This window comes from Nicotiana sylvestris, chromosome 5 (assembly GCF_000393655.2).
Source record: "Nicotiana sylvestris chromosome 5, ASM39365v2, whole genome shotgun sequence".
In the NCBI taxonomy this organism is placed as follows: Eukaryota; Viridiplantae; Streptophyta; class Magnoliopsida; order Solanales; family Solanaceae; genus Nicotiana; species Nicotiana sylvestris.
In genome coordinates, this window is record NC_091061.1 from 119,634,531 (window position 1) to 119,655,807 (window position 21,277).

Consider the following 21,277-nt stretch of genomic DNA (forward strand, 5'->3'; position numbering starts at 1 on the left):
CATTTGTAAAAGCTAGTACTAAATAAGCTGAAATTTTTGCCCTACAGTCGTACAAGCTGAAGTTTCAAAGCTTCAACATAATAGTTCAACTTTCAAAGCTTAGTGTAAGAATTGCATCAATAAAGCCGCAATCAGCTTGTTGTTTAATATTCCATTCCTGGATCAATTTGAATTCATTGCAAATATAATAAATACAGACAATGAATTATAAAATAGATGAAGAGAAGTTCTAAAACATTGTTTCAACAAAAATGGCAGTCACTATAAGCAAATCAGCAGTAAAATATACTACAAATTACAAAAAATAAAGAATAGAATAAAGAGTAGAAAAGAAAGGAGGAAGAAAGGAGCGCACAGGTAGCAGGAAGAAGAAGGCGCCTGAAGTTGTAAAAATTAGGGTATAGATTAAATAATTTTAAAAATATGGATATAGGTTAAATGGGGGCGACCAATGCAATTTTTACGATAAAACAGGATGAGGGAAATCCACCCAAATCGTGATACGAAAAAAAAAAAAAAAAAGTATCTTGCAACCTAATAAAGATTTTCCTATCAAATTGAAAATCATAGTTCATTGGCCATAGTTTTTAGATAATTAGCCATAGTTTTTTTTATATAAACAAGCTTGTGCAATTAAACAATATTGGGAACAAAACTTGATAAAATGAATTTAAAATGTGAAATGACACATTAGGAATAAATAACTAAAACAATTACTAATTCATCATACAAATTTCTGAAAGGTGAATTTGAAGCACGCTCCAAATTACTATTCACTGGACTAACTCACAAACTGTACCTTAGAAATCTTTCAACTATTATCGGTCATATCAGGAGTCATCTTCGCACTTAATCGCCAGTGTAACAGAACTCATCTTTTTATCTTCCATAAACAAATGTTCTACGCAAAGCATCATATAAATGCAGTTGTTTAATTGTGTAAAAATCACGTGGATCAGTTGAAATAATAAATGTTGCAGACCCAAACAAGTAAATAAGTATCTCCTTTCTAACAATTTGAATTTTTGAATGAGTTTATCCACAATTTGTATGGGTATCAGAACAAGGAGAGAATTCAACTCTCCCCATCATGTTTCATCTAGAGAAACAAAAAATTGCGTACTGAACCCATGAAAAAAATAATCAATCACACACGTATTGGAACGTGTTATAAACTTAAAAAAATAAATCTACAAGGTGGTAATACTATTCAGCAGTTAATCTTGAAAACTATTCTCACACTACCCTGGTTCCTTCAGCTCTAACATAATCTCAAGTAATATCTGTGGTTCAAGATGTGCAAAGACTCCATGATCTGCCCGATAATAGTTTCATGTTGTTCTTGTCAAATGCTTAAACATAAAATTGAACAAATTAACCAACTCTTACTTGTGAATAACAGGATAACCATGGTTGCCGTGCAGCTCCGACAATCTCAACGCAAATTTGAGCAGAAGAAACTCTCCTTGCCACACAGCAAGGCGTCAAAAATTTAGCTGCCAATATCATTTCTTGAAAGATGACTAAATATTTACTGAAAAACGTTCTGAATAATAGCTTTTACATGTTCTATTCATTTTCAAAAGTTTGTGAGGAATATACAACCATGTTTGCCAATGACCGAGTGAAGTAACTCTCTAAGATCCCGCATCAACTTCACCGTTGTCTTCCATTCCTGAGCCAAGTTCACCTCCGGAGATCATATTCATAAATCTTCTCGTGGCTTGGCTGACAGCACGAGAAGTTTTCTTTGCTGCCCCAGCTACAACTGGCTGCAAAGATATGACTGGCAGATCTGCTCTCTCCTGAATCATTGCTAATGAGACAATCAAACAGAAGCTCAGTAGAGTCTTAAGTTAGGAAGAAATGACATGATCTGCCTTTATGAAAGGATAGATGAGAGAGAGCATACACATTGTTTGCTGGTGAGCAAGAGACCCAATTTGTTTGATTCCAGCTTCTGCTGCTTGCACAGCTCGAGCAGATTTGTTGACCCCATCAGCTATCTCTTGACTGAGCATCACATACAATAACAAACATTACTCCCGGAAACATATATTGAGTCGTAGCTTAAAGAGGATTGATAGTAAATGAATGGATGGGATGGGCAGAGGGTGTATGCTAAAGAAAAGATATGGAACTGACAATGCCACAAATTCGAGCATCTGCCCAGACCTTGGCCACCTTATTAGAAGCTTTAAGTTAATTACCTCCTATTATTCACTGAAAAGAGTCAAATTTTATTACCTTATTCGTAATAAAAGGGTTCCTTACCAGCAAAATTATCACTTGGTAAGTGAGTGGAAAGAGTATGTTCTAGGAATTTCTGTCAGCCTATAGATAAACCTAGGGGTGTTCAAAACCGAACCAAAACCGAAGCTTAATGGCTTATTGGTATCGGGTTAACGGTTTAACGGACGGGGAACAGATTGAAATTTTTTTATTAGCGGCTTATCGGTTTGGGGGCGGATTATTCAATTTTCTTAACGGATAATTCGTTAACCCGTTAAGAATATATATATACATATAAAATTTATTTTTATCCATATATATATTAAATAATCAAAAACCCTTCTCCCTCCAGTACTCTATCAAAGTGAATTAGAATAAAAGAAAACCAAATAAAAGGAGTCATCTAACTGTGACAAGAGATAGAATTTGCTGTCTGAAACAAGATAACAACACCAGTTACACCACTACTTCATCAACTTTGCCTGGGTTTTAAGGCATCCTAGAATTCTAAACATGACGAACATTGGTTTTAACAACGGCCAATTGGAAATCTTTCACACGGACTTAGGCCGATGTGCATAAACATAAATAAGATTCTAGACAGATGATTTACCCATCACGGTGTCTCTTCTGCTTCGTCTCGCTTAGTATGTCGACCACCTATTTAAACATATAGAGACTAAATATTATTTTATTTTGATTGAATTAGGCCGATAAACCGCCGATAACTGTCCGATAAGAGCTAAACCTATATCAATCCGCCCGATATCTTAACTTGTGGATAGCGGATTAATACATTTAAAAGCCGATAACCGATAAGCCAAACCGTTTAGAATAAATAACCGCCCAATCCGCCCAATAAGCAACCCTAGATAAACCTAATGCACGAGAAATTTCCACATATTTTCTACTATTTTCTTTTTTAGTTTCACATCCAGCAATCATCAAGAAAACTGCCTTTGTTCAGTCCTAGCAATTTATAAACTTCTAACTTGGCTCATTAAATCAACAAAGTGCCCATTCTAAGACAGTACAAATAATAATCTTTTTGTCCTCTCTTTCCCAGTAGTTACAAAAATTAGCACCAACGGGTGTGGCCTAGTGGTCAGTGAAGTGGGTTAATCACCATGGGGTTTCAGGTTCAAGTTCTAGCAGAGGCAAAAAACGCTAGGTAATTTCTTCTCATCTGCCCAAGGGTGTGGCCTATTGGTTAGTGAAGTGGGTTAAGAACCATGAGGTTTCAGGTTCAAATCCTAGCAGAGGCAAAAAACGCTAGGTAATTTCTTCTCATCTATCCAAGCCTTGATGGACTGGTACGTGTTGTTGGTGGGAGATAGCAGGTCTCCCATGGAATTAGTCAAGGTATGTGTAAGCTGGCCCCGGACACCACGGTTATCAAAAAAAAAAGTTACAAAAATTAGTTCATATCTAGAAGCGTCACCACAACTTGAAACATGATCAAATTTGCCTAAAACAAGGATTGGGAAAGGTGGTCAAATTTAAGGTAAAATCTCATAAGCATTCAACAATGATTGTTGGCCTCTGTGGAGTTGCAAGAAACTATTACTTAGAGATCAACCCGGTTAACTTGAGGGTAAGCTGGAATTAGCCTTGACCCAATCTGCTCTACTTGTACCTCACCGATGTCAGATTCACCAGACTCTGAATCCCAGAGAAACTTTTTTTTGGAGGATGAAGTTGTTTCATTGCTAGCATCAAGAAGCAGAATTACATCACATCCCAGAGGACATTTAACATTCTTATAATATTGAAGACCCAAGTATGTAGAGCACACATAAGAAACCAAAGTGGAAGGCTAGCCACGAAAAAAAATATTATTGGTTACTGCCTTAAGAGTACATGTTGTACAGCTCACTCTCATAATTCTACTAATAAAGATAGTAGAAAGATGACTTTGAATCTTTTATTTTCATCCGGTGTACTTTAAGTCAAACACTACAAATTGTCCAAGGACATATCAAGAAGATAATGCTATTACTATAACAATTCCTTCCCTGAGAAGAATTTGGATTTTATCATTTTGTGAATAACTGCAGTTATTTTCACTTCTTTCTTTCTTCCTCCTCTCCACCCCCAACCTACACCGTAGCTATCTTCTCCGGCGATTGCTGTCCCGCCGGTGCTATATTCCGGTGTCTGCAGTCTCTTCTCCGCTACTGTCCCCCCCCCCTCCCCCGTCTGCTCCTCTCCTGTAACACCCCAGACTATAGACAGAGTCCCACATCGGCAAAACACAAGAGGAATGCTGGGTATATAAGTTAACAAGCCTTAGACTCTAGTGACGCGTTTTCAACCCGTGAGGGCCCAAGCCCAGAGCGGACAATATCACTAGCGGGTTGGGCTGTTGCAGATGGTATCAGAGCCACTCTTGTGTCAGCCTTGTCGATGGTGGGTTAGGCGAATCCCATGCGGTGGGGCAAACCTCAACGAGGAAGGTGAGTCCATAAGAGGGGGTGTATGTAACACCCCAGACTTTAGACAGAGTCCCACATCGGCAAAACACAAGAGGGATGCTGAGTATATAAGTTAACAAGCTTTAGACCCTAGTAACGCGTTTTAAACCCGTGAGGGCCCAGGCTCATAGTGGACAATATCACTAGCGGGTTGGGCTGTTATATCTCCCTCTCTTTCCTTCTTCTTTTCCTCTTCTTTGTACTTGTGTGTTAGACTATTTGGACATTATCCCCACACTATTTTTCCCCTTTCTTTTCTCTTGTTTTTCTCTTCTTTGCTTTTGTTGGGGCTCCCCCAATGGTAGCGGAGGCAACCCCTTTTTTTGGTTCTTGGGTTTTTTGTGTGTCTTTCAGGTAATACGTGGTGGCTATTGGAGACGAGCGAGGAAACATAGGAGGGCTGCTAGGGCGAGTAGCAATAAGGGGCAGTGGAAAGTTGGACGTGAACGAGCTAGGTGCCGCAACAGCGTCGTGTACACCAAGACAATTTCCAGGTTCTATTCCCGGGAGTTAGTACCTCCCGCTTTCCTATTCTCTTTTCCTTGTTTTAGGTAAACTGCTGCCTTTTTAGTTCGCATTAGTGTAAAGCATTCAATTAGCGTCAACTTGTTTTCTCCTAGTCTGATCCGTTTGCCCATTGTGTGTGAGTGATTCTCCTTAGTCTGTTGTAGGTATAGTGGCTGTAGTCTGAGATAGTAGAGTAAGGTCATATCCTCGGAGAGGGCCAGGGGCAGGGAACAGGGGACAGGGGGTGGGACGGGAGGTAAGGGGCACAAGGGTGCCTATAGGTTGAGAATTAGGTCATGGAACATAGGTACATTGACAGGTAAGTCTATAGAGCTGGCAAAGATCCTACAGAAGAGGAAGGTCAACATAGCGTGTGTCCAGGAGACTCGATGGGTAGGATCGAGGGCAAGGTATGAAGACGAGTATAGATTGTGGTACTCCAGAGTCCTGAAGGGTAAGAATGGTGTGGCATTTTGGTGGATAGGGAACTTAGAAAGACTGTGGTAGAGATTAGGTGAGTGAATGATAGGTTAATGTCTATTAAGTTGGTGGTTGGAGAGTGCACCCTAAATGTCATTAGCGCTTATGCACCGCAAGCGGGCTTGGATGAGGAGGTTAAGAGGCGCTTCTAGGAGGGGTTGGATGAGATTGTGCGTAGTATCCCGCCTGCTGAGAGGTTATTTATAGGAGGGGATTTCAATTGTCATATTAAGTCGACTGCAGGTGGCTATGGCGAGGTGCATGGCGGATTCGGTTTTGGGGATAGGAACGCAGGAGGTACTTCGCTGTTGGATTTCGCTAAGGGTGTTAAACGGGTGGGTCGGGCCGGGTTGTTATTTTTTGGACCCGTACGGGTTATGGTCAGGGCCGGTTACGGGTTGGGGCTCAACGGGTTTAACGGGTTCGGGTTCATCCGGGTAAAAATTGAACCGTACGGGTTACGGGTTGAGGGGGTCGGGCCGGGCCGGGTTTAGTGTATTTTTTATTTTTTTTGTATTTTGTATAACTATTGTAAGTTATATTAATACTTTGTACTAATTTAAAGATTACAAGTTATATTAATACAAAAGTATTAATATAAATTGCAAGTGCTACATTTATTTCAAAATTCAAAATTAAAGTTTGCATTTAAAAAGTAAATTAACAAAAAATAGTAAAACTAAATTTTCATGCATAATAAATTAACAATACTTCAAATTAATCTAACAAACTAAAACATTAAGCATAAATACGTCTTAATAATTTTAAAATAACACAAATTGTCTTAAAATCTTAAATACGAATTTCCGGAGGACGCTCAAGACAATACTTGATATGCCTCCTTAAACTGCCTGTGCCAGACTCTGAACGAAAATTTAAGACTTGACCACAGTTCTTGCACTTTACTTTCTGACCTTCTTCATTTTCTTCTACCACCTCAAAGTGTTGCCAAACATATGAGCGCACTCTAGAAGTACGAGGCATGATTTAAATTGAATTGAGATTTGAGAATTGAGAATTTGAGATTGAGACTTGAAATCTTGAAAATTGGAGAATGAGAGAAATTGAGATTGAGAAATGAGAGTTGAGTGAAGAAATGAAGAAGAGGGGGTGTATTTATAGTTTTAGAGAAGGTTAATTTTGTAAATTGAAAAAAGGTTAAATTTTAAAGAAAAAAGAGACTATTAATGCAATTAACCCGTTGGGCAACGGATCCTTGCCAGGTCTTACCGTTGCCAACGATTAGTGGGCCCCACTTAATTCAAAAAATTAAAAAAAAAAAACAAAAAAAAAAAAGATAGTACCGGGCCGGGCCGGTTTAACCGGTACACGGTACTGTTCACGTGGACCGGGTTTGACCGGTCCGGTTAACCGTTACCAAAATTTAAACGGACCAACCCCCTCTACCCCTCCTACCCAGCCCCACCCGGCCCCCTATGTACCGGGCCGGTCCGGTTCCGGTTTTAACCGATCTGGGCCGGTCCGGTTACGGGTCAACCCGGCCCGTTAAACACCTTTAGATTTCGCTAAGGCATCTGAGCTGGTGATTGCTAACTCTAGTTTTTCGAAGAGGGAGGAGCATTTGGTTACTTTTCAGAGTACGGTGGCGAAGACTCAGATTGACTATCTTCTCCTTAGGAGGTGCGACAGAGGGTTGTGTAAGGATTGCAAGGTTATCCCGGGTGAGACCCTCGCGACGCAGCATAGGCTCTTAGTGATGGACGTCGATATCATGATGAAGAGGAAGAAGAGAACTGCAAGAGATCGACCGAGGATTAGGTGGGGAGCCTTGACTAAGGATAAAGCTCAAGAGTTGGAAGGGAAGTTATCGGTTGTGGGAGCATGGAGGAGTAGTGGGGACGCGAGGGATATGTGGTCGACGACGGCGGATATATAAGGAAGGCGGCGATAGAGGTGTTGGGAGTCTCGAAGGGTTACGCTGGCGAGCATAAAAGGCGATTGGTGGTGGAATGAAGTGGTTCAAGGTAAAGTGGAAGCGAAGAAGGCGACGTACCAGAAGTTAGTAGGGAGCACATGCGAGGTAGAGAGGAGTGCAAACAGAGAGAGGTATAAAGTAGCGAGGAAGGAGGCAAAACTGGCGGTCACGGAGGCTAAGACAGCGGCTTTTGGTCGTCTGTACGAGGAGCTAGGGGCCAAAGGCGGGGGAGAAGAGATTATTCCGGCTGGCCAAGGCGAGAGAGAGGAAGGCTCGAAATCTGGACCAAGTGAGGTACAGCAAAGACGAGGACGAAAGAGTATGATGGGAGAGGACCAGATTAAGCGGAGATGGCAGACTTACTTTCATAAACTTCTGAATGAAGAAGGGGATCGAGATATTGTGCTAGGCGAGTTGAAGCATACCGAGAGTTGCCGCGATTTTGGGTACTGTAGGCGCATCAAGGTTGAGGAGGTCGTGAGGGCTATGCATAAGATGAGCAGGGGGAAAGCTACCAGGCCTGACGAGATTCCGATAGAATTTTAGAGGTGTGTGGGTAAAGCAGGTTTGGAGTGGCTAACTGGGCTGTTTAATGTTATTTTCAGGACGAAGAGGATGCCAAATGAGTGGAGGTGGAGTAAGGTGGTTCCGTTGTACAAGAACAAAGGTGACATCCAGAGTTGCAACAACTATAGGGGTATCAAATTACTGAGTCATACCATGAAAGTTTGGGAGAGGGTGGTAGAAGCGAGGGTGAGGTGGACGGTGTCTGTATCAGACAACCAGTTCGGGTTCATGCCGGGTCGTTCTACTACGGAAGCTATCCACCTTATTAGGAGGTTGGTGGAAAGAAGAAGGATTTGCACATGGTGTTTATTGATCTGGAGAAAGTAGGGTTGTGCACGGATCGGATCAGATTTAGCACAATTCGGATTCGGATTTCGGATTCAAGAAAATGCAATCCGAATCCGATCTGAATTATATCGGATCGGATTTTAAAGTTTGGATCGGATCGGATTTCGGATCGTATTATTATGCCTCAAAGTTGCAAACTAATACGTATATTTCTTTGTAAAAGAGATAATACATTAAGAATTTTATGCAATTATGAGAGTACTATGGTGCCAATATAGCTAAATCCAGCAATTGTAAAGGTAATAGCTTGGAGGAAGATGTAAAGAAAGTACTGACTATCCGAAATTAAAGTGTAGTATTTATACATGCCCTAATAATTTCGGATTTCGGATCGAATTAAAATATACCAATCCGAATCCGATCTGAAATCCGAAATTTTAGTAAATACAATCCGAAATCTGATCCAGTCCGAAATTCGAAATCCGAAATTGAATGGATTGGTTCGGATTTCGGATATCCGATCCGAATGAACAGCCCGAGGAGAAAGCGTATGACAAGGTTCCTAGAGAGGTTCTTTGGAGATACCTAGAGGCTAAAGGTGTGCCGATTGCTTAAATTAGGGCGAGTAAGGATATGTATGATGGAGCTAAGACTCGGTTTAGGACAGTGGGACGCGACTCTGAGCATTTTCTGGTTGTTACCCCTAGCATCTGCGCTCAGCCCATTCTTATTTGCCTTGGTGATGGACACACTGACACACCATATTCAAGGAGAGGTGCCATGGTGTATGTTATTCGCTGATGACATAGTTCTGATTGACGAGATACAGAGTGGCGTTAACGAGAGGCTGGAGGTTTGGAGACAGGCCCTTGAGTCTAAGGATTTCAAGTTGAGCAGGACGAAGACGAAATATCTTGATTGCAAGTTCAGTGCCGAGCCGAGGGAAGCGGGCATGGACGTGAGGCTTGGATCGCAGGTCATTTCCAAGAGAGGTAGTTTCAAGTACCTTGGGTCGGTTATCCAGGGGGATGGGGAGATAGACGAGGATGTCACACACCGTACAGGGGTTGGGTGAATGAAATGGAGGTTAGCATCTGGAGTCCTGTGTGACAAGAAAGTGTCACCGCTACTCAAAGGTAAGTTTTATAAAGCGGTGGTTAGACCGGTCATGTTGTATGGGGCTAAGTGTTGGCCAATTAAGAACTCACATATCCAGAAAATGAAAGTAGCAGAAATGAGGATGTTGAGGTGGATGTGCGGGCACATTAAGATGGATAAGATTAGAAATGAAAATATTCAAGAGAAGGTGGTCGTGGCTCCCATGGATGACAAGATACGGGAAGCGAGCTCAGATGGTTCTGGCACGTACAGAGGAGAAGCTCGGATGCCCCGGTAAGTAGGTGTGAGCGGTTGGCGTTGGTGGGTACGAGGAGAGGTAGAGGGCGGCCTAAGAAGTATTGGGGAGAGGTGATCAGGCGGGATATGGCGAGGCTTTAGATCTCCGAGGACATGGCCCTCGATAGGAAGCTGTGAAGGTCGAGCATTAAGGTTGTAGGTTAGGAGGTATATGAGCATATCTAGTCTACCAGTGTGAGGCTAGGCTGATAGGATTTAGTCTTAGACTGCTAGTGGTCAATGCACTACTCTTCCGTTTTCATAGTGTCGGGCCTTATTTACTGGTTATTATTTTTCCTTTTCATCCATTTACTGGTTCTTGTGATGTTATTATTTCTATGATTTTTTGTTGATGGTACTGATATATTGTCTCTTTTCATCTTCTTGAGAGGAGGGTCTATCGGAAACAGTCTCTCTATCTCCTCGGGTTAGAGGTAAGTTCTGTGTACACACTACCCTCTCCAGACCCCACTTGTGGGATTTTATTGGGTTGTTGTTGTTGTTGTTGTTGGATGATGTTGTTCCATCATACATGACTTCCCGATCAGACAATAAGCAAAGAGCAAGGATAAAAGTTCTCAAAAATGGGTAAATGCAAGAATAGAATGAGACAACACTTCGTCCTTTGCACAAACTGAAGATCTATGAAGAGTGGGATCACCAATGACACAAGTATTCCAAGGAAGAAGAGATATTATGAGGATTAGATTGCACCATAGTATATCCAAAAAATGTAGACTGCGGCAACTAGAGTCCCAGAGAAAGAAGTTGTTCATTAGTATTTCATCAAAAAATACGGGAAGCAAATTCAAAATAAAGTTCAACTGGCTCAAAGTAAAATTATCCATTGGTAAAAGTTCCCTGACTAGGAGGGTTTGCTTTTCGTGGAGAGCGACTTTGATGTTTTTGTAGTAGCAAATTTGTTTATTTCCCTAGTTTCAATGAAAAATTTAATACCTTTCCACCGTTCTACAGGTATACTTTCGAGAAGCACGACAATTTATATTTCAACCGCTATTATACAACTATTTAACTTATAAGTCCAACGGATAATGCAGAATCTCACATCATTTTTCTTTAAGCCCTTTAAAAGATTAAAAGGTGCACCAGATTCTATGAGATTTGATCAACCAATTATTTACCTTATACAAACAAAACCAAAAAAAGAATTGATCAACCAATTATGCTTCTTGCATCATCACGACATTAAGGCCCCCTCCCAAAATACGCGAAGAATAAGCTTTTCAATCACAAATCATAGTTACAATTACATTATCAAGTGAAAGCAGCCGGCCCTTGAGATATATAAGGAATGAATATTTACTTTGAAATAACAACACTATCTAGCTTCCGGATATTTCTCATCTTCAAAGAGCATCAGTCAGTTTGTTTTAAGTCACTTCTTTAATGATAATGGCGAAATTTTTTACCTTAAATCACTCAATTCCAGTGTAAGGTCACTGATTTCCATTCCAGACAGCCTGATAGCAGCCATTGTACTAGGAAGCTCCTCTCGAGCAGTATCTGCCAACTTTGACAGAGATATTGCTGCTCTACGCATTGCCTACATAAAGAAACGATCAAACGAGTTCACCTAAATTTCTAAAAAGACATGTGTAAAAAAATCAGAAAAGTGGATTTTCAAGACAACTGTGTTCATATGAAACAAAAATGCGCCACCAGAACCAAGACAAGAATGCCTTACACCTATATCCTGCAGTAATGAAGACTTCTTTTTCTTTTCCCTCGGTGAGCATTTAGGGGTTGTAGAAAGGACTAACGACATAACTAATTTTCCAAATATGGTGTTTGTTCCATAAGATTCAGAGCCAGGCTTGGAGTTCAGGTTATGCTTTCTGACAAGCTTGTGTCCCTTAAATACCTTACATTTCTATCTTAATTTTTTTTTAAAAGGTGCAAACAGCAACCAATAAACTATCATTCGATTATATAAGTAGTAAGGTACAACCAGTAAGGTTCACACACTGTCATACATAAATAAGGCATACAGACATGCACCAAAGTTTGGAGCAATAAGTAAAACATATCATATGGGGCATTATCTACATGGAATATGATGCAGTCTGGTTGAGAACAATCAATTTGCATAAGCAGAACGAGATCAGTTTTGACCCGGATTGTCTATTTAGTTTAACAAAATCCTAGTTTTAGAGCTCAGATGTTGCTCAGGTAGGACTAATCATGAATTAATTAATGAAAATACAATAGATGTGTATGCATACGTTATGTTTTCCAACTGGAATAAGAAAATCAACATAGTACATTCCTACAAATTAAATAACTGTAGTATCTTATGATGACAGTTTTGAGCTTGTATAGCGCAATTGTTATCCCTCAAGGTCTACCGAACCTTCTAAAGACTATCAAACAACCTAAACTAATGCAAGTCAAAGGAGAATAAACATGAACAACCTATACAATATATCATGGCAAGACATTCTCACCATCAGGGACGGATGTACAATTCGGGACGTGTATGGCTTTGGCAGAACCCAGTAGCTTGCCCTAAACCCTGTATTTGTCTTGAGAAATCTATTCTATGGTACAAACTATTGTAATTTAGAACTCATTAACTCAAAAGGGCTAAAATCCCGAACTCATAAACTTTAAATCCTGGACATGCCTCTGCTCACAATACACTAAAACAGAATCCCTAATCATATTCTTGCTGGCATAAAAAAATGGTTTTCTGTCACAAACCACAGACTTAGCTTCTATTTATTAGCATAGATGCCTGGCGTATGAAAGTTTCACGGAAAAGTTTATACATATAAAATGCCATACACAAAAAAGAGCTACAAACACTCTTGCAATGTGATCTCTATGAAACGGAAGCAAATTAGGAAAACAAATGCTTAAACCAAAGTACTAGGAAACTGCCAAGCAAGAGATTAAGAGAACTTACAAATAGCGTTGGTACAGCTGCAACTACCAAGCTTGTGAAAGCCACCGACGTCTGCCATAAAATGTACTTATACTTTAAAAATGCAATTTCGAAGATTATATGTAATTTCCAGGAAAAACACCTAATAATTCCTCAAAAGAATAGGGGATTTAAATAAAAGTACCGTGCAAGCAATGAAGGCCAATAGAAAGAAAGCTTGGTCACTTAAGCTAAATTTAGGAGCGAACAAGCTTGGTAGAATTCGCGGGCTTCCGACTTCAACATTGAGCGACTCAGTAACCTCCGGCGACGAAATTTCTCCATCTATGGTTTGATTATAGGTTTCCGTTGCGGTGCCGGCGGAATCAGCGGCGGATGATGATTTGGACGAACAAATCGTCAAGGAGAAGCTATTAGAGATTTTGTTGCCGGAGCTGAGTCTGAAGGAAGAAGGAAATTTCACTCTGAATGTCGCCGTTTTATTAGCATAGGAATAGCCGGGAATGAGAGTGACGGTGGTCGGAGAAGAACGGGAATATACAGTAATTAGACTGAGCTTCATGACCTGTGTGCTTCAAAGCTTTGGAACTAACGGTGAAATCTACTGTTAGGAGTATTTTAAGTATACAATTTGCGATCACAAATAGGAGAAAGTAATTACACTTTTTCTGTGAAATTATTATTGTTATATTAGAAACTAAATTTTTTCTGATAAAATAATCTATATCTATATATTTATATAAAGGAGGTGAATTCAAGAATCATATTTATCTTTTTTCTCAAATTTTTGGCATTTTTCTGAATTTTTCCCATTTATGTGCTATCTTAAAACACCAAAAGTCACTTCTTAAAAGGTGTTTCATCTAAATAACTCACCAGTCGCCTGACGTTACGAAATTTCTTTTATCTCTGGACGTTACTAAATTAAATAAGGAGACACTCAAGCAAAATATATTGACAGGACCCTTATTTTACAAAAATGGTTCATCCTCCACTCTTCCTATCATTCCATTTCTTTTGCGTTTCTTAAAATTCAGACATTTCATTTTGCTCTTTGCATAGTAGACCACAAAGAGATGATGGACAAAGATGACATAGCCAACTGCAAAACAAACTTTGTAGTGCAAGCAAACTAGGTAAGAGATCGTTGGTGAAGAAAATGTCTTCTGATGCTTGTGCGCGCTACAAACTCAATACATAAAATCCTCCGTTCAATCTTTTTCCTTTTTCTAAAAATAATCTCTTTGCATATTTTTTCATATGTTTTTTTTTTTAATTATTTTACCTTATTAATTTTAAGAAGCCCAAAAGTCAATCTTTGAAACTTCAGTGCCTTTTTTTATATCCCAAATTAAATTTATGAAATGTTTAAATTGATTAATGCCATATTGTTACTCTTTCTGGTACCTTTTTGTATTCTACTATTAGGGTGTGTGTGGCCAGTTTCTAAATAAATTTGGAAGACGCTATTGTAATTGAGAAGGTTTCCAAGCTTCAAAATGAGATAGTAAACTTAACCCGACATGTATTTGATAGTATGTTTAAAATTCAATGTTATGAGTTTTTCTTCTATCTGTTGAATTATTATATGGTTTGAGTTCACGTAAAGCTTACTTGTAATAAGAAACGACAATGGATTATATAAAAAAAAGGAAAGTTTATTGATAGTTAATACTATTTTCTTGAACAGTTGGGAGGGAGAAGGTCATGGAACTTGAAAGCAATATACTATGTACGAGGAGGAATGTATTACCACTATACGCCTTTTTAGCATAAAACTTCTCTTATTTTTTTCTTTAGCCTTTTAGAAAAGGTGTAGATTAGATGATAATCATTATTGTATTAAAGATTTTAACGAAATTAGTTTCGGTTTTTTTGCCCAATTTTTTTTGTTTATCAGCTTGATTTGTCCTTAGGTAGGCACCGATATTGGATACTTGCTCTTTGTTTCTTCCCACTCCCCATTACTACACATACGCTGAGTTTGTAAATTTTGAAAATATATTTGTTTTTTCATAAACAACCATTATTTGATTAGTTTCATATTCTGTAAGTCCATTTGAAAAGTTGAAAGAAGAATAACATCAATTTAACCCTATTTTAATCTCGATAATGTCAAATTTTAATCACAACCTAATTATCTAATGGCTATCTGTCACGACCCGGATTTTCCACCCTCGGGCGCCTACTAGTGAAAGCTAGGCAAGCCAACCAACTGAACTAATTACCTTGTTTCCATTTTTAGTCCTTTAACAATTATGAAGCAATAACGTGTAGGTAGCGGAATTTATAACAAGCGGAAGAAAAGCGATAAAACTATATGAATATACATCTAATACAACTGTTTGAACAACGACTACTTAGAACTGGTGTCACAGCTTCACAGATTGTCTAGGAGTACTTCAAATAAAGGTCTGAATGAATTAAATATAACACTATCTCTGGAAATACATGAAAGAAACAAGAATAGTAGATAGAAGGAGACACCAAGGCCTGCGGACGCGGTGAACAAGGAACAGCAATCTCACTGCGGTCCGAAATCTACAGCACAGGGATCTGCATAAAAGAGTGCAGAGTGTAGTATCAGTACAACCGACCCCATGTGCTGGTAAGTGCCTAGACTAGCCTCGGCGAAGTAGTGACGAGGCTAGGACCAGACTACCAAATAAACCTGTGCAGTTAAATCATATACAGCGAAAATAGAAGCAGATAATCACAATTAAAATTGGGCGGGGGAAACATGCTGCGAGGAGTAACAGATAATAACAGAATATCAAGAGGAATATAAAGAAAACCAAAATCCAATTACTAACAAGGATAAGGAAAACAAATGCAGAGTTCACTTTCATTTCACATCTTGTTTTATATCATTAGAGGGAAAGATTTTAAATGCCATTTTATCAAATTTAATTTGTTTAAGTTAATTTATTTATTTATTCTTTTTTCTTTTTCATTCCTTCCGTCCAAGAGCTCCCCACCTTACTCTTGGGAAATTTTATCAAATAATACCATGGTTTTATTATTATTATTATTATTATTATTATTATTATTATTATTATTATTATTATTATTATTATTATACACTTGCATATACTAAGATTTTTCGATATTTATCATATCATTTGGAATTCAAATTTTATATATTCTAGTCTTTTTGTTTTCCATAGAGCTATCAAAACGGGCCATCCCAACCCAAGCCTCGTGGGCTTTTAAATTTGGTGGGCTAGGGTGGGCCGGCCCTCCATCTATATGGGCCTTAAAATGGCCAGCCTAGCCCAGCCCCAAGAGGGTCGCAGGCTAGGGTAGGTCGGCCCTTCAATTTTTTTAGAAAAAAATATTTCTCCAAATTTTTAAATATTTTTTCGTGATATAATCTCTTGGCCATATGAACGACTTCTGTTTATTTAGAGTGTACAATAATCTTGATATTTGACAAAGAATCTCGTAATTGAAATGTAAATTCTCTATATCTATAGCTCTTCTTTTTTTAACGTTACATGAATATTTTTAGTACTTTTCTTTCACTTTCCTTAGGTTCAGGAATTGCTTCAATAAGTTTATATGTTAAGGTTTTTTAATTTAGTTTTAACATTATTTGTCGATTTCATCATTATAGTCCATAAAATTTTTAAAATTCATGAAATTTACTAGTATTGTCAATTTTCTTTATGTATTAAAATTTGACATTTTTCTATACTGAAGAGCAATTTAATAATTAATAATATCTTAAAGTAACCAAACTGATCATTGGCCACTTAAAATAATATTTTATTTTGAAAAAATTATTATTGGCCATTTAAAACTTTCCTAGTTCGTTGTTAATTAAGCGAAAGAAAAACTAATTTTGTCATTACATGAATATCAAAAATATAAATTTTAGTTTATATGGAAGGGTAAATGAGCAATCTACGGTTGGCAAATGAGGATTATAGTTAATTTTAGTTTTTACTTTTTTAAATATTTAAATTTGGATATAATTAATTTTTGGCCCACGGGTCGGCCCAGGCCCAGCCTAGGTCAAGCCTCAAGGTAAAAATTGCACGGGGCGCCCTATTTGGTCACCCTCATTTAACCTATACCCATTTTTTTTAAAACTTTTAACTTGTACCCACTTTTTAAATAACTTTAGCCCTCTTTCTCCTCTTCCTTCTCCTCCTTCGTTTTCTTCTTCTTTCTTCTGCTGTTGTTGGTGCAGATTATTTCTTCTTCATTTTGTCTCAATTAATATTCTTTCAACTGACCTAGTAATGCAAAAAAAAATTAATTGTTTGCTATTACAAAGAGTCCCAGAATGACCTAATATCTTTTTGAACCTCTGTACTGAAAAAGTTATAGCAGATTATGATAGTCTAGTCATACTTTCCATTTTCAATTACTCATAGTGAGAGAAGAGGGAGCTGGAATTGTTCATAACTTCATATAGTAGATGATTGCTGAATCAAAGTAAATTTTTAGGTAATATTTGTAAACAGAAAGTTATTTTAATTGAAACAATTCACTTTCTTGCTTCCCAGAGCCTCTAAAATCTCCTAATATTGTGAAGAAATTATTTCTTTGAATGAAAGCCTCCAAATGTGTCTGAATCTTTTAATGTTTTAATTCTACACAAGCTTTCTTTTAATATTTTTTTTTGTTCAAACAGTTATCATCAGCTGGAAGAATACTTGTAATAGCAAATGATGGTGTCTAGGACACTTTGTCTGTATTATTAGCCAAGTAAAATATTAGTACAAACAAAAATTTCAGCTCTAGAGCTGAAGTTCGACAGTTACAAAACAAAAACTTCAGCTCTAGAGCTTATGCTTACAAATAAAAACTTCAGCTCTAGAGCTGACGTTCGCTAGTTACAAACAAAATCTTCAGCTCTAGAGCTGAAGTTCGATAGTTATAAAACAAAAACTTCAGCTCTAGAGCTGAAGCTTACAAACAAAAAGCAGTTACAAACAAACTTCAGCTCTAGAGCTGAAGCTTACAAACAAAAACTTCAGCTCTAGAGCTGAAGTTCGCCAGTTACAAACAAAAACTTCAGCTCTAGAGCTGAAGTTCGACAGTTACAAAACAAAAACTTCAGCTCTAGAGCTGAACTTCAGGCCCGGCTACTAGAATGCTAAAGTTTTGCGTGATTGTCTTTGCTACTTTAGCCCCGTATGCTGAAGTTATGCGAAAAACAGGTATGCTTGCAACTTTTTTTGCAAAGCGGGCACAAGTTAAAACGTGACACAAAAAGTGGGTATAGATGCAAATGCCCCAACCTCCAGGGCTAGGGGCTGACTTGAACCGGGCTTATAAGCCTCAGTTTTAAATGGGCTAAAAAAATCCTAACCCAGCCTCACCCAAATAGTGGGCTGGGTTGGGCTGGCCTCACGGGCCAAGCCCATTTTGACGGCTCTAGTTTTCCATCTAACAACGGGTGGACAAATTATGCAGGCACAATTGAACTGCTAAAAAACTAGGAGAGTGCAACTTGTTTAAACTATTGATGCGTATTGTAAAAGTTAAACTATTGATGCGTATTGTAAAAGTTATGTATGGTCAAATGCTAATGTAATTTCCGAGATGGCTCTAGTTGCTGGGCAAAGAGCATGTACACTTGAATTTATTGGAGGCCTTTAAATCTAACTAATCTGCAACTATGGAATAAGGCTGTATTGGATAAAATATGTTCATATTAAATGATCGCATGAGAAAGTGATATGTGGAGCCGAAGAGAGAAGACAATCGGGTCCGAAGGCAACGGTATCGTTTGTTATCGGAGATAATGCAACAATCTCGTTTGTTATCGGAGAGAATGATATTCATAAAGGCGAAATAAATACCTGTCACTCGATAGCATTTAATGGAGAATATTCTACAATATTAAGTATATGGTCCGTTACAGAGAATATGGCATTCACCGCCTACCGTTACACATTCTTCAATGGCCTTCATAATTGTCATTAAATAAGGGCTTGATCCTAGAACCTTTTTCCCTATATGTAACTATAAATAGTGAACTTTACAATCATTATGTCACACCCCAACCTTGGGAGGTGTGGCTGGCACCCGATGCCCGAAGGCCCGAGCGAACCAACCATGAGATATGATCTGAAATATAATAACCTGCAGGCAGAAGAGCCCAACACGACATATATATATATATATATATATATATATATATATATATATATATATATATATATATATATATATATATATATATATATATATAAACTAGGCCAACAAGGCTGTAACAACAGTATAACAGCTATCCAGAAGGCCGATAGGGCGATACGAAAAATATATATATACAATGACCGCTAGTCTGCAAGCCTCTAAGAGTGTAAGACAATCTCAACAGGGCGGGACAAAGCCCCCGACATGCCCAAAACCACACATATACATCTGTAATAGTACCTATGGACTCAAAGTCAGCAACTCCGAAGAAGTGGAGTGCGAAACCCAACGCTGATCCTGGGGGTCCTACTGAGGAGGCACGCCACTCTGTCTATTCGAACCTGTGGGCATGAACACAGCGCATAAAAATGCGTCAGTACGAAATATGTACTGAATATGTAGGGCGACAAGTGTAACATGAAAAATGTAATTAACAATAGAAGAGACATAGAGATAATTTGAATTCTGAAACTAGCCTCGGTAGGAAACTAAAATTCAACATGGATATAAATGTATGCTCGTGACACCGTCGTTCACTATCGCTACTTATAATATATCACATTATATAATAATAAATCCCTCTGTGGGGCTATAATATCCATAACATACCCGGCCATAATAAAGGCTCGGTAGAATCGTACCCGGCCACGTGGAGCTCGGTAATCCCAACTGATCAGTGGTTACACAATATGTGTCATACCCGGCCGTCTATAGTGCGGCTCGGTAATGAAAGTAAATACATACATGTACTAAATCATGAATTATATAGGTGCAATGCGAAACCAACCTTAAAAGACGTATTCTAAGAAGAGTCGAAGTGGCCTATCATCATTATTCCTCAACTATCATGGTTGTTGCTAAAATATATAATTTTTCAACTACGAGCCAACAAGTACTAAGAACATGAGAGTTATGTATTATGAATACCTTTGAAGTAAGTGTTCCTTATTCATGATTTATATGAATGTCGAAATGAGAACGAGTAAAAAGGCTCTAGTTCTTTTTAAGCAAGGAACAAGGAAATCCGAGAATTCATAGATATCCTCTAGAGTAAGCAATCTATGAGAAAAGATCAGGTCTAAGCATCTTTATAAGCTGAAGGTGAAATAACTCGAATCCGACGAGACAATTCGATAAACGTTTATTCGAATTCTAGTCATGCCGAAAAGTATAGCGAAAGCCCCACATACCTTGTCGATGGGGTTATATACTGTTTCCAAGACCTCAAAAGCCTTAGGAATGATTTCCTACATAATACAAACCATTCAAAATCAAATTCAAGCTCATAGCTTAAATAATTCTTCATTTAGACATTTACGCGAACAACTTGTGGCCATGAATTTGTAGACTCTTTTGTAGATTAATTTCCCCCCAACACACCACCAAATTTTTCTTTACTACATCTCCTCATCAACAGAATTCCATCCATGTCTTCACAGATCAAAACAACACAATAAAACCATATAGAACAGCCCCAACAATCAAGCCATATTAATACAGGTTTCTTAAGAAAAATCAAGAATATTTCTATAGAGGTTTCAACTATTTCTTAAGAATTCTTATGGTAGAAGTTTACAAAGATCAAAGAGAAGTTAAATCATACCTTACGTGACCAGAATTACTCAAAATTCGAAATTACTTCAAGGCGGAGTCTTGCTATGAAAAGTGAAACACCGAAGAATTCACGATTCCGAAGCTACCATGGTGTTCTCCATCTTGAGGATGACTAAATTGTTGTTATGCTTGGCTAGATGGATGGGAGAAGTTTGAGAGAAAATCCCTAGGTTTTTGGTTCTGTTTTGGAGAGGATAAAACGCAGGGGTTCTGTTTTAAAATTGACTTAAATAAGGAAGTTTTGACTAAACCCGACTAGGCACACTGTTCCCGTAACAGTATGCACCCCTGTACAAAAATGTTAATATCTCTCTACTCCGAAGTCGTATTAATGAACGGTTTGTTGCGTTGGAAACTAGACTCATAGACCTTCGATTTGGTAGGTAGAACACACCATAACTCCCAGTATATTGAGAGAAACGCTCATCAACATTTTATCCAAATTCCAGTAAAATTTAAACCCGTAACTCGCGCGCGATCTTTGTCGAATTTTTAATCACAACTCAAATGACTTCCAATCTTAATGTATAACTATCACATCATTAAATATTTCATAGAAATTATCTTCCTATCGAATTAGCCCATTTACAGCATGATAACGCCGAATACACAAGGTGTAACACATTATAAGGGACACGAATTTTCTGACAAGCATACACTATACTCTGTTCGAAACTCAATAAGTATTTACCTTCTTGCTTATTTATATTGTTATTACTATCTCCG

At 38.3% G+C, this 21,277-nt stretch overlaps 1 protein-coding gene and 1 long non-coding RNA gene across 2 annotated transcripts; both read right to left on the bottom strand.

Annotated features, from left to right (window-relative positions):
- Positions 1–1,445: 1,445 nt before the first annotated feature.
- LOC104216501 (uncharacterized) lies at positions 1,446–13,405 on the bottom strand. Its single transcript, XM_009766551.2, has 5 exons — positions 12,969–13,405; positions 12,806–12,856; positions 11,310–11,443; positions 1,913–2,013; positions 1,446–1,816 (listed from the first exon to the last, which is right to left on the bottom strand). Exons 1-5 carry the CDS (start codon positions 13,344–13,346, stop codon positions 1,638–1,640), a joined length of 843 nt encoding a protein of 280 aa, XP_009764853.1. The 5' UTR covers positions 13,347–13,405; the 3' UTR covers positions 1,446–1,637.
- Positions 13,406–19,054: 5,649 nt separating this feature from the next.
- On the bottom strand, positions 19,055–20,765 carry LOC104229128 (uncharacterized). Its single transcript, XR_011407421.1, has 3 exons — positions 20,541–20,765; positions 20,128–20,184; positions 19,055–19,278 (listed from the first exon to the last, which is right to left on the bottom strand). It is a non-coding gene; the product is annotated as an uncharacterized lncRNA (long non-coding RNA).
- Between the last annotated feature and the right edge of the window lie 512 nt (positions 20,766–21,277).

What these genes read in the sequence shown, in the direction of transcription:
- LOC104216501 (XM_009766551.2), bottom strand. Translation starts at nt 13,346, where the DNA reads ATGAAGCTCAGTCTAATTACTGTATATTCCCGTTCTTCTCCGACCACC. An exon ending in CAGCTGTACCAACGCTATTT is followed by an intron (nt 11,444 to 12,805) that starts GTAAGTTCTCTT and finishes TTCTTTATGTAG; the next exon opens with GCAATGCGTAGAGCAGCAAT. An exon ending in TGCTCACCAGCAAACAATGT is followed by an intron (nt 1,817 to 1,912) that starts GTATGCTCTCTC and finishes TTGTCTCATTAG; the next exon opens with CAATGATTCAGGAGAGAGCA.